This window comes from Simochromis diagramma, unplaced genomic scaffold, assembly GCF_900408965.1.
Source record: "Simochromis diagramma unplaced genomic scaffold, fSimDia1.1 OVJJ01000304.1, whole genome shotgun sequence".
Lineage (NCBI taxonomy): Eukaryota > Metazoa > Chordata > Actinopteri > Cichliformes > Cichlidae > Simochromis > Simochromis diagramma.
This window is the reverse complement of record NW_024387030.1, coordinates 2,050,055-2,062,053: the sequence shown is the minus strand read 5'-3', so window position 1 is coordinate 2,062,053 and position 11,999 is coordinate 2,050,055. Positions and strand designations below refer to the sequence as shown.

Here is an 11,999-nt window from a genome sequence, read left to right as displayed (position 1 = left end):
TATCCTTGCTTTCATACTTAGTGCCAGCTTTTCATGCCAGAAAAAGGGAACAACATGAATTTTGAGATTTTTTTTTTTTTATCCCAGTGACAGAAACAGTGGATGACTCATCTGTGTTCTAGTAAACGGCCTTATGAATTTTCTCTAATTTGTACAAAACTGCAACTGTAAAGCTAATGTAAGCTTTGTAAAATGTATTTTCCTTTTTCATTCAGTGATTCGCAGCAGCAAAATTGTTTCCCTGAAAAGAGATTATTTAAATTGCATTCTTGATGTTGTCAGTCAAGACTGGCCCCATATAACAAAACATTTACATTTATATGTTTGAATGCTAGTTTGAGATATTAAAATCATGCAAGTTCTTAAATGCAGATTTAAGGATGAATTTCTTAGTTTAACTTCACTTTAGTGCACAGTTGGTAGCCATTAATTTAAGTGTTGAGCACTAACTTTGCTTACCATGTGATTTGATGCTTTATTCTTTAATGTAATCCTCAGTATGTAGTTTATATGCAGAAGAAAAAATGGCCTAAAGCAATTCATTTATCTGCACACCAGAATGCACATTATAAACTGGAAGGAAAAGATAATGTGAAAAGACAGGACAACTACTGTTTCTGAATTAATACTGATATCCTTTCATAGCATGCATATGTGCACCCCTAGCTGGCCGATGTAGTTTCCCACTGCCTGCACTGAAACAATGGCATGATTAAAAATCAATCACAGCCATGTGGAGCAGAGGAGGGATTGCATGAGTCCACTGGAACATGTGAGGAAGCACAGCTTCTTCCTGGTTATGGGAGAAAGAGGCAATTAAGGATGAATAATGAACTGTAGCCCCGCTGGTGTCTGGGCTCTTTGGTGGAGGCACTTCAGAGGGATCAAAGCTTTCAACACATATGCTATAGGAAAACAGCAAGCAACAATGGATGAATGACTGAGGAATCTATTTATACATGCCCTTATGGGTATGTTGGAGTCTCAACCTTTTTTACCCCAGTGTTTTCCAGTTTCACATCAATTAATTATTTGTTGTATTGTACATGTAATTACAGAATTGTGTTGGCATATGATACATTTTCAAATCAAAAGTTGAAATACATTATGGCTCAAAAATGGCTTGGATTCGAAAGTTTGTTGAGGCTTCTCTAACCATGATGTTAAAGCAAGATTGAAGACCAATTATATTCATCTATTGTGTTTTTTGGCAGAAGATCAATGGCCAACTTCCATTCTATTTAATTCTGTTTAATTCAGTTCAGTTTCCAAATCACAACAAGTCACTTCAAGGTGCAACCTGTTCCTTATGGTACTGCTCCTATGTTAGATTTTTAAAAATCTAATGGTCTAGGACACGGTAGCTGAAAGTGGTCGTGAATTTATACGTAAAGTACCTTAAACACAGAAATAGTGTTCTCTAAACTGTGCATGTCCACTAATGTTATTTTGACATTACCAAAGATTTATTAATTTAGCATCAAAACAGCATTTTAAATCCAACTACTTTGAAGTTTTGGATTCGATAGCAGCATGTGCGACCTGTCAAGCACAGCAAATTACAATTGACTTGCTTCTTTGTAGGGTAACACTTAAAAAACTTTACTGCATTCATTTGGAAAGTCATGCGCAGGGTTTTAAATTACATGTTTTGACATGTGGAGAAAGAGGATTTACTAATTAAATGTCTCTGAGATCAAATATCCAGATGAATGAGTGGATAAAAGCAATTGCTGTCTATGCAATAAAATACAGGTTTTGAAAACACCCTTTTCATTGGCAAAGCTCTTGGGCAATTAACTTACTGCAGATTTGAGTTTCAGTTTAACTCAAAAGGCACTGAAGCTTAATTAACCAGTCATATTAAAACATCAGAAATAATAACAAATTGACTTGAAACAACTTAATGTGTGTTTAATGGATTGTACAAGATATTACATTTAGCCAAAACAATATTTAAAAATTGGCCATTCACTATTTATCTCATTACTATTTGCTTGCATGGATATCAAATGGTATATACCGGGAGCAATGAAGTAATCTTTTTGAATTACTTTGTGCATATAAATAACTACTTAGCATGGTTAATTGTGTACTATTTCCTTGATATGTCAAAGCATAAGATATTAATTCAAACTACTTTCAACATTTTGGCACTATGGCCTTGTTTTGAATCCCTGTGGCAAGAGGTCTGTATTTTTAATGTCGTCTCTCTGTTTCTGTTTTCAGAATGATTCCCATGACTAACAGGGCCTTTGTACTCACTAATCTGGTCCCAGGGATGCAGTATGACCTGTGTGTCTTGGCCATTTGGGATGATACTGCTACGACTCTCACTGCCACCAATATTGTAGGCTGTGTCCAATTTGTCACCACTGAGGATTACCCACAGTGTCAATCTATTCACAGTGGCTTCATGGGTGGCACTATGATCCTGGTCATCGGTGGCATCATCGTGGCCACACTGCTGGTTTTCATCATTATCCTCATGGTTCGCTATAAGGTGACGAGTGGGATCCAGACTAATAAACTGCCCACTGTGAGTAACACATACTCTCAGACGAACGGAGGAATGAACAGGTTCAACGGTGCCCCACCACAGGTCAAATCTACAGTGGTGGTCATGCGTGAGGAAATGGTAGAGTTCAAGTGTGGATCGCTCCAGAGCAGTCTCTCTTCGTCCTCCTCCTCTTCTAACTCGTTAGACAGCCAAACAGCAAGAGGGGCTGGTGACCGCTACAGCATGCAAAGCAGTGAGTGCACCACCCTGCCCAGCAACAAGTTCAGGAGGCACGGCCCCAAAGCACGCCCAAACTTGGACCACCTTTTAGGGGCCTTCACCTCACTGGAGCTGCGAGGGGCAGGGAGAGATGGCGCAGGGACTTCTGGACCCTCCACCAGTTCCAATGCTATGGCAGTGGCTGTGGCACCACCGTCTGATAAAGAACCATTGCTTGGAAGGGCAGAGTCCACAACCATGCTGGGACGCATCCTAGGGCTCCCCCAGGAGGGTAAGCCAAAGAGGAGCCATTCGTTTGACATGGGTCACGTAGGGGCCACACAGAGTCGCAGCAGCTACCCACGCAGGATCAGTAATATCTGGACTAAACGCAGTCTGTCTGTTAATGGCATGCTGCTGCAGTATGATGACAGTGAGGATGAGAAGCCCAGTTTTGAGAGCTCCGAGTGGGTAATGGAGAGCACGGTTTGAAGACCATAAAGACCACATGTGAGATTCATGACCAAACAATAAATCTATATGAGAATAAAAGAAACATGAGTGAAAAGTGAAGGATATCCCAAAGGGAAACTATCTTCTGCATGAAGCTAACCCAAGTGACAATATAAGACACTCAAATCAATAGATTCCTGGTCATGATCTCATCTCTGACAGTGTCAAACTGTATTTGAAAAATGTCCCCATTTTAAAACAACTGCAGAAATGGCCCACAAGGAATATTTCCCAAACCACAGGGTACATGAGATTATCCCTGAGGGGAGAAAAGGGAAAGAAAGACAAGAAATTCTAAGTGGATTTACTATGTCTTTATTAAAACAACTGAATACCAAGAGGATTTGCCTCGATTGTGGTGAAGTGGATCACAATGTCATGGACCCTCAGCATGAAATGGGACTACTGCAACAGTAGAAAGACCAGAGGAGCTAGTAGAAAATTAAAACAAAGTCATTTTTATTTTCAGTCATTTTTTCTATCATTTTTACTATTTATTATTTGAGGCAATTCATCAGCAGAAGCACATCTCGGTACTGAGGTTGTAGCTGTTGGTCACATACAAATAGACCCTCTCACACATACACATATGTAGAGGCTACCATCTCTCATACAGCCATTGCAAACACTTTCAAATTGATAACATGATTAATTTTCAGTAACAATATGGTCCTATTTTCTAGATACCATAACAATGAACCACAGCAAGCCAGTCTTGTATTTGTACCTCAGGTTATGTATCGTACGTTGTTATTTTAAAGCAAGTAGGACTACAGCTAAGATTGAACACAAACAGCTCCACACACAAAGTTCTTTGCTTGATTATAAAGCTGTCAAAAAACTATTTGTTGCCATCCAGTCAAAATCCAGTGTGTTTCCAGCTCAGGTTAAATCCTGCTCTAACAAAATGTCAGTTTGAGTGCTTTGATACTCTCCCCATAGGTTAGCCCTGGTGACAATGGTCCCTGCAGGCAAAAGGCCCATTGATGTAAACAGAGTGTTCGCCTCAGGGTACGGTTTCAGATGTTATCAAGATATATTATAGTCACTGGACGTGGATGGTGTTTGAAATCCATCAAGCCCACTTAATCATTTGCCCAAAGCTGCCAAAAGCAGGATCTATCGTCAGGCTGTTATTCTCATGAGGTAACACAAACAAGAGAGTATGGCAATTACTCATTTAGCCAGGTTAAATGGGGGAATTTGTCATTTGATAAAGGTCATCGTGCTGCTTAGAAGAAAGGAAAAAAGGGGAACGATAACTCATTAAGGGCCAAACATTTCACCAAGTTACATGATACAGAACCTTTGTTGGTTTATGTATTATTTCAATTGATCCATCAGAGAGCCCATTTATCTTTCATTCTCTTTCATACAGGGCTGTACATTGCAGTAAAATACTTTGAATTAGACTCTACTCAGATTACTGCTGATCAAAACTGCAACATCTCTGCATTTTAATGCCTTTCTCGATATTCTGTGGATCTCTGCTGCATTTTAACATGTGGGATGGTCATCGGTTTTCGTTTCTTCCCTACAGTAGGTGTACCGTTCTGTATATTGGCATTCTTTTTGTACAATAACTGGGTGAGAATGTAAATGGGGATGGGGGAAGGGGGCAATCGTGCAGTAGTACTTTTATTTTTATGTGAAGCAAACAGTGAGAAGGTGCTTTACTGTGACGTACCAACTTGATCATTGTTAGTTGGCTTACTGAAATGGGATTTTATGTGATACTGCAAGGGGGAAGTGGAGGACTGGCTTTTGTTAAAGGGTCAAGCCACTCAAATGACTAAAATACTTATTTTCCAACTTATCTCAAGTGGTATTCCTGCATGTACACTGTAGACAATCTTGGTTTTATTTGCTCATGGTTTCAGAGAGCTTTGCCTCTAGTGCAATACAACGGTGTTGGAAAATGCAGACCAATATATATATAGTTTAACAATGTATCTCTTCTATAGATCTGTTACATCTGTTACAAAAATGATCAGGACCCTGTTTACCTAAAGCTTTAATCATTGTTTAACCCAATATCACCACAAAACGTGCAATAGACACGCCAGTCCACCGTGTCCGTTTCACTCTTTGCCTCTCCGAAGCGTGAAAAGGACACGCATGTCGAAGTTCCAGTAAGCTGCAGTAAAGGAAGAGGGAGATATTTTATTTCAAGCCAACTTGAAAATAATCACAGTAAAGTGTTTAAATAGATATTATTAACACATTTACATGTAAATACATATTAGCCCCCTAGCTTAATCATTTGTGGCGATTAAGGACCTTGGAATGTCCTGCATACGTTTTTTTGGTCACTACTGACTTCTTGGCTTTAAATATATTATCTCCCCCTGCTGGTAATGCGGTAATGTAACTTCTGTTTGTGTGTCCATTTCATGTTTTGGAGAGGCAAAGCGTGAAACGGACGCGGTGGACCAGAGTGTATATTACATGTTTTGCCGCAATACTGAGTTGCACTGTATCCATGCCATACAGTATATCCATTCTAGCCAGTGAGCCACACTGCTGACATTCAGTGTGTTTAACTGTATATGACATACAGTATATCCAAATGAGCTTTAAAATCATGAGCTTATAAATTCAGCAATTTAAAAAGCACAAACATTTTCCAATAATGTGTCTAAAATAAATGATAAATTCAGAGTAATACCTACAAAGCGGCCAACGACATAAATCATTTGTTCAAGATAATTGCAACAGGGTTATGGGACGAAGCGTGCACTGCTCCAATGGATGAATGAGACTTTTTTTCTTATTATTCTTATTATTCAGTTGCAGGGATAGCACTTTGTTCCAGAAAGCCACATGTGCATTTAGGACTGAGACAGTTGAGGCATGGAGTTACTTTTGTGTCATTTAAACTATTACATTTGCATTATAAAACAAAAAAAAAAAAAAACCTTGTTTTTAAATCCAAAGGTTTTACTGTTGAGCTCACTCTCGTGGGCAGTCTCTGTTGGTCAGCATGGCAGCTTCCACAGTTTGCAAATAAGAGAGTGAGAGCATGAATGACATAAAATCAATGTGTAGGTGTGTTTGCACATAACATTCATCTTGGTAATGGCAATAATGTTATGTTTAAACTACGATTGGTATTATTTTACTTCACTTTTTTTTTTGCCTGTAGCCAGATATGGATTTTCATAATCAGTTTCCACCTCACAGTTTGTTGAACAAAAGCAATCTACATGGAGTACTTTATAAAACAAAACATTCTTTGTGTTATTGAGGCAAAGGCTAGATATAAACATACCTGTGCAGTGACTTTTCTGCCTTCTTTGCTCTTTCTATGCTTTCACCACACAATTATTTACCAACTGTGAGTGCTGTGACTCTAATCAGTAGAGACATGTCATATTTCACCTTAACACCCACGTTCGACTTAACCAGCAGCAGTTTTCGATTTACGCTCAAAAGTTTGATTGATATTAAATCAATGAAAAGAAAACTAAGGAAATAAGGAAAAACATCTATACAGCTTTTTCTTTCTTTCTTTCTTTTTTTTTGCAAAATTATCTTGTTTGTTTGCATAAAAGTGACAGAAAAGTACTCATATTAGTCCTTACTTCTTTAAGAACCATATATTGTTTTATAATAACATTTCTACTGTTTTGACAATCGTTCCCATTTTCCAGTTCAGTTCCAAAATGATCTGATTCATGAATTGAACAAAAACTAATTCCTCAGCAGCAGCAGCAAAACCGTTCTCATCAAAACCCTCTAATATCAGTGTAAATGTTCTTCTGTACCAGAGCTGTAGCCCAGGTGCAGCAATAAGCTACACAGACATGCTTCTGTATCACTGTCTGATTTTTTTTGTTCCCAGCATATTGTTTTCCACGAAAACCTGTATGAAAGACTTCGAATCACTGCCAACTATGTAACTTTTCGCAAGAATTTGCTAGCCTGAGGAATACCTACACAATGCTGAACAGAAAAAATCGAAATGACTGAGCCCGTAATAAAGTGTTAATCTGTATCTTTGAGATTTTGAGTCCTCAACGAATGTCGTTTTACCCTCAATTTAATGTTTGCCAAAACATTACAACTTTTTAAACAATTGTTAGCTTACATTTTTGAAGATTTTTGTCTTTGCTACGAATGAATGAGTGCTACAGACTGTGTGATTCATAACATTTATTATTTATTCTTAACAGAATAAGTCAGATTACCCAATATCATCAGCACGTTACTTTAGTATCTCAGGTGTTTTGTTTGCAGACACTTGTCTGCCTAATTTGCCAATAACAGTAGGTTTTAATGACAACGATGCAACAAAGTCACACAAAAAAAAAAAACAAGTTAGGTAAATTTTTATCTATATTGTCCACTTTCATGCAACAAATCATCCTCCCTCTTTTGGTTTCATTTCTATTAATTTCTCATTATATCCTGAGAATCCTGATAGTTTCACTCATTATTATAAGCGGAGAGCATTTTACCTTACATATTAAAACAAGTTGTTTTGCTAAAGATTTTGAAATTGAATTCATTGTGACTATAAGCAGAAGAAACCTAAATCTATTCCCATCTGTTTTATTTCATCTGAAGTTTCAAGGATGCTTATTTTGGAATTTGAGCAAATAAAACCAGAAAACATTTGCTTTTGTGACACTGGAGGTACACGTTGAAATATGTATTTTAGTGAATGTGTGAAGTGACCCTTTAACCTGCCGTCTCTGCTTGTGACATCATATAACATCCCCCTCCACTCTGCTAACTAAGATATAAATTTAAGTGTGTATTTGACTCAACATAGTCATGATTCTCACCTGAGGTTCCAGGACAAAAACAAGAAAAAAAAACTGTTTATGTGTGAAAACATTTTGCTACAAAAGAATATAAAATATTGTCTAATTCCTATGAACCAAAATGGCTCTTCTGTCGTTCTTCTTCCTGCGACATCAAGTTACTTTACAGATTCCATTATTGATGACATTTTTCAAATGTGATCCTTATGAATGGAAAGTGTTGTCTAACCGCGTCTGCCTACAAAGTACAAAGAAGCTAATGGAGTGTTCTTCCCCTCATGCGGTGTTTGTTTACCGCAGATGAGCCACGGGTTTTCCTCCTGAGGTCCAGCTGCTGTAATCAGGCCAGTTGCTGCTGACTCACCTCAGCACTGCCCTTATTACAAATCACCGGTACATGCAGCTCCTGGCCAGAGCCCATAATAAGGCCTTAATTCATATAATCTGTCAGGAAAGGTGCTTACGGCAGCACAGAGTAAATATAATCTCCACAAGGGCCAAGCGCTGCTTGATAAGACAGCGATGTGCACCTCCTGAAGGCTCAAGAGGAAGATGACCGCTGCGTGCTGAACGTCGGGAAGTTTGTTTGGAACGGGGCTTTGTGTTTTCACGATACAACGGATATTCAGATATACACTTTTATAGGATCTGAGCTGAAAGATTATCAGATAGACAGCAGCATTTTTTAAGAGAGTAAATTAAGGACACTGCATTTTTTTCTCACATCACAGGTTTATGTGTGAGATCTGTAAGAGCTATCAGGTTGCTATTCAGTAAAACAAGTTGAAGAAAAAAGCACCTTTAACAAACCTGACAGTAGTCTTTTTGTGTGTTTTTTTTTCTTACACTGTTGTTTCTTTTTGTGACAGCTACATTGAAAACAAATCAGAGTGTCAATGTGTTTACAAAGTCTGCTGCCACTTAGCATTTATTCACTGAAACTGAACATGAGCCCAGTCTGCAGGTCATCATATTTGCATAAAGCCTTGGTAAATAAACCTGATGTTTTGATGTATCTGGAAAACAAAGAAATGTTTTTTCCCCTCACTATTGCTGAATTTGGAATGTTGATGAAAAAAAAAATGTAACCGTACAGCCCACAAGAAGAAAGCTACATGAGGAAATACAGCCTGCTTCTACGTCCACCTTTCTAAATATAGCGCAGGTATGATTTGCCACACAGGAAAACATGGATTCTTGCAATCGAGAAGATATAAAGAAACAGCATAAATAATGGCAAAGCAGTGGCACTTCAAATAATATAAAATATTTTAAGATATTAATACCACAACAAAAATAATTCTTTAAAAAAAAAGTGAATGCAGAGGAAAGCAGAATTGTCTTACCACTGAGTGCTACAAAAAAGTCCCTTAGTGATAAAGGGTTACACAGTCTGGTGATTTCTTAACCGGAGGTGTAATGGTTGGATGACTCATGAAAAAAAAAAAAATCAGCTTCCGTCTCTCTCACTCATCAGGCTTACTCCCGGTCCCTTTGTGTGCACGCGATAGCTGTACTGTATCTGTAATCTCTAGACTTTTCAGATGTGATTTTTGCTGCTCAGCCAGTCTATTGGGGAAAACAGTCAGGTTCAGTAAATGTTTGTGTGATTTTCTGATCTCTAATTCTATATTATACAGGATTATCTTTGCAAGATGCACAAAACTGAACAACTGTGCAATTTGCACCTTTGCTTTTCTTCTATTTCTGAAACAGAGACCTTAATGTACAGCACGTGAAAAGGACTGTTCATCCTTAGGCCACATGTCTTTAAGCATTTTCACTTCAAATCTATTCAGCTGAAACAAATTCTAGTGTATTTAATTTGAAATGGTGAGAGTGTCGGTCAAATCAAATGTGGCCCGAAGAGCCTCTTTCCAGTGTAGTCAGTGGACTCTGGTGAGTTTTCTTTCCAGAGGAAAATAACCAAACACATTTGATTTGATTTTTGTGAAAACAGTTCTGGGATTTTAGAGTAAATTGCTAGTAACAAATATATCTGCTGTCTACGAACTGTTCGGGGAATATTTCTGTTTAGCATGTATTTATGTAAATCACTGGATAACCATGGCCAGCACATTAGGACAGAGAACTATTCTGTTTTGCTTACATCCTTTGTGGTTTAAGTTGATTCAAAAGAGTAGCATCCCAGAATGTTTGTACAGATGCCTCTGCGTTCTCTCATGAAGTGTTTGTTAGAATTAAGTGACTTATCTGCAGGTGCAGAGTGATAAACATAACAATCACGTCCATAATTACTCATTTCTTTGTGAGCTCTTAGTGCCGCAGTAGAACATAAATGTACACAAGAAGTTTTAGAATGCCCACTCCAGAATGCAAAACATGCAGCAGTTCTCCGAGTTACTTATTAGTCTGTCTAATAAGTGCTTTAATTTTGGCTGGTTTCTAGGAAGTCAGCTTGAACAAAAATCATACCAGAACTGATCGATGCATTATTTATTCCCACCATGTTAGAATGTTATCATATGCTATTTACCAAAGATAAAGGTGAGTTTTGCAGGTATTGGTCAAAATCCAGAGTTTCCTACTTGATGATATATTTTTTAATCTGCACACCATGGGCTGACACCGCCATCTTTGAAGAGATATGACTCAAGAATCAGATCCAGTTTCTGATGAAATTAAATGGTCCAATCCGTGGCTTCACAAAGAAAGGTAACTTCTATGAAACTTCCTCAAAAGCACCCCTGCTTCAGGACTGATTATTTATTAACAAGTGTAAAATGTTATTCTATTTCAAATAATAGCAGACAGTTACTGCAGGTACATCTTAGTAATTTAAAGGGATAGTTTTACAAATTATCACTTTAACCCTACCTACCATAGAACCAAGTCCGCCAGAGCTTATCTTTATGTTTTTACACGCTGTAGTGCCATTATTGGGAGCATTTCAAATTGCTATACATCAATACAACTGTTATATCCCAAATTTTAATAATATGTATGCATTAAGTCCATAGTAACTACATAAACTGCAAAAAAGTGGAAAAAAACTACAAAAAAATTGAAAATCGTTTTGGTTTCTTTTTTACATATTTTTCTAGCTAGAGACATTTAAGACGTTTATCCCTCAAAACTGTAAATACAAATAAGTAGCACAAAATAGTTTCCCACCACAGGAAATTTATTTTGAGTGTCTTCATAGTTTTATTTTTGAGATACACCAATTTTTATATACTGCAGGAAAAACCAAAAATAAATATCATAATGTAAATTTGTAAAAAAAAAAAAAAAAAAGTGCATCAAAATAAACTATTTCCAGCAGTGCAATTTGAGTTCTAAGCATCCCAGAAACTATACAGAAAAGCATAAAGTCAAACACGACTTTTAAAATCACCAGAATAGGCTTACAAGGCCCCGAAGATAAAAAACTACATTTTCCGTGAAAATGATGTCACTTCCGGTTTTGGGCAGGAAATGGCAGATATACGATAGTTTGTGCTAACAGCTATTCCAATGTAGGAAGTGTTCTGAACAGCTGATCAGGACAAGCTGATGGCATAAAATGTAAGTACAACTCCTCCGGTTTCATATGCAAAAAGAATTATTGCGCTAGCTTATGTGGTTGCAGTTCTACAAGGATTAGAATTTAAAAGGAAGAATTTAAAGGATTTAAATAGTTATGCAAAACAGGGTCCAGAACAGCAAAACAACCAAAAAAAAAAAAATGTACTATTCATCAGGTGCAAGCTGGTCAGCTTTAGTGTTTTCCAGGTCAGGAAAGTGCACCAAGCAGGACTGCTCAGTAAAACAGTCAATGTCTCAAATAACATGAATAAAGCATAATTAGCAGAGTCAAAATTGCAGACACAAACAGTGGGAGCTCAATTCAAGGTTTATTTATTAGGATGACGTGTGCAAGGGGACGGATGAATCCCAGACAGAGGTTTTCCTGAGAGATTTATTTCAGAGTGAATTCTCAGTCCGACTGGCTGGCACATGACAATGTGAGACGGGGAGAGAAGCTCAGGCACACA

At 37.6% G+C, this 11,999-nt stretch overlaps 1 protein-coding gene across 6 annotated transcripts in view; it reads left to right on the top strand.

The window, feature by feature from the left end:
- The window catches only part of LOC120739480 (leucine-rich repeat and fibronectin type-III domain-containing protein 2), a 134,169-nt gene extending 126,987 nt beyond the window's left edge, over positions 1–7,182 (top strand). For all 6 annotated transcript variants that reach the window (XM_040041244.1, XM_040041240.1, XM_040041241.1 and 3 more), the window contains one exon: positions 2,230–7,182. In XM_040041244.1, coding sequence (XP_039897178.1) covers positions 2,230–3,211 — 982 coding nt within the window. In that variant the 3' untranslated portion in view covers positions 3,212–7,182. The remainder of the gene's footprint in view (positions 1–2,229) is intronic.
- The last annotated feature ends 4,817 nt before the right edge of the window (positions 7,183–11,999 follow it).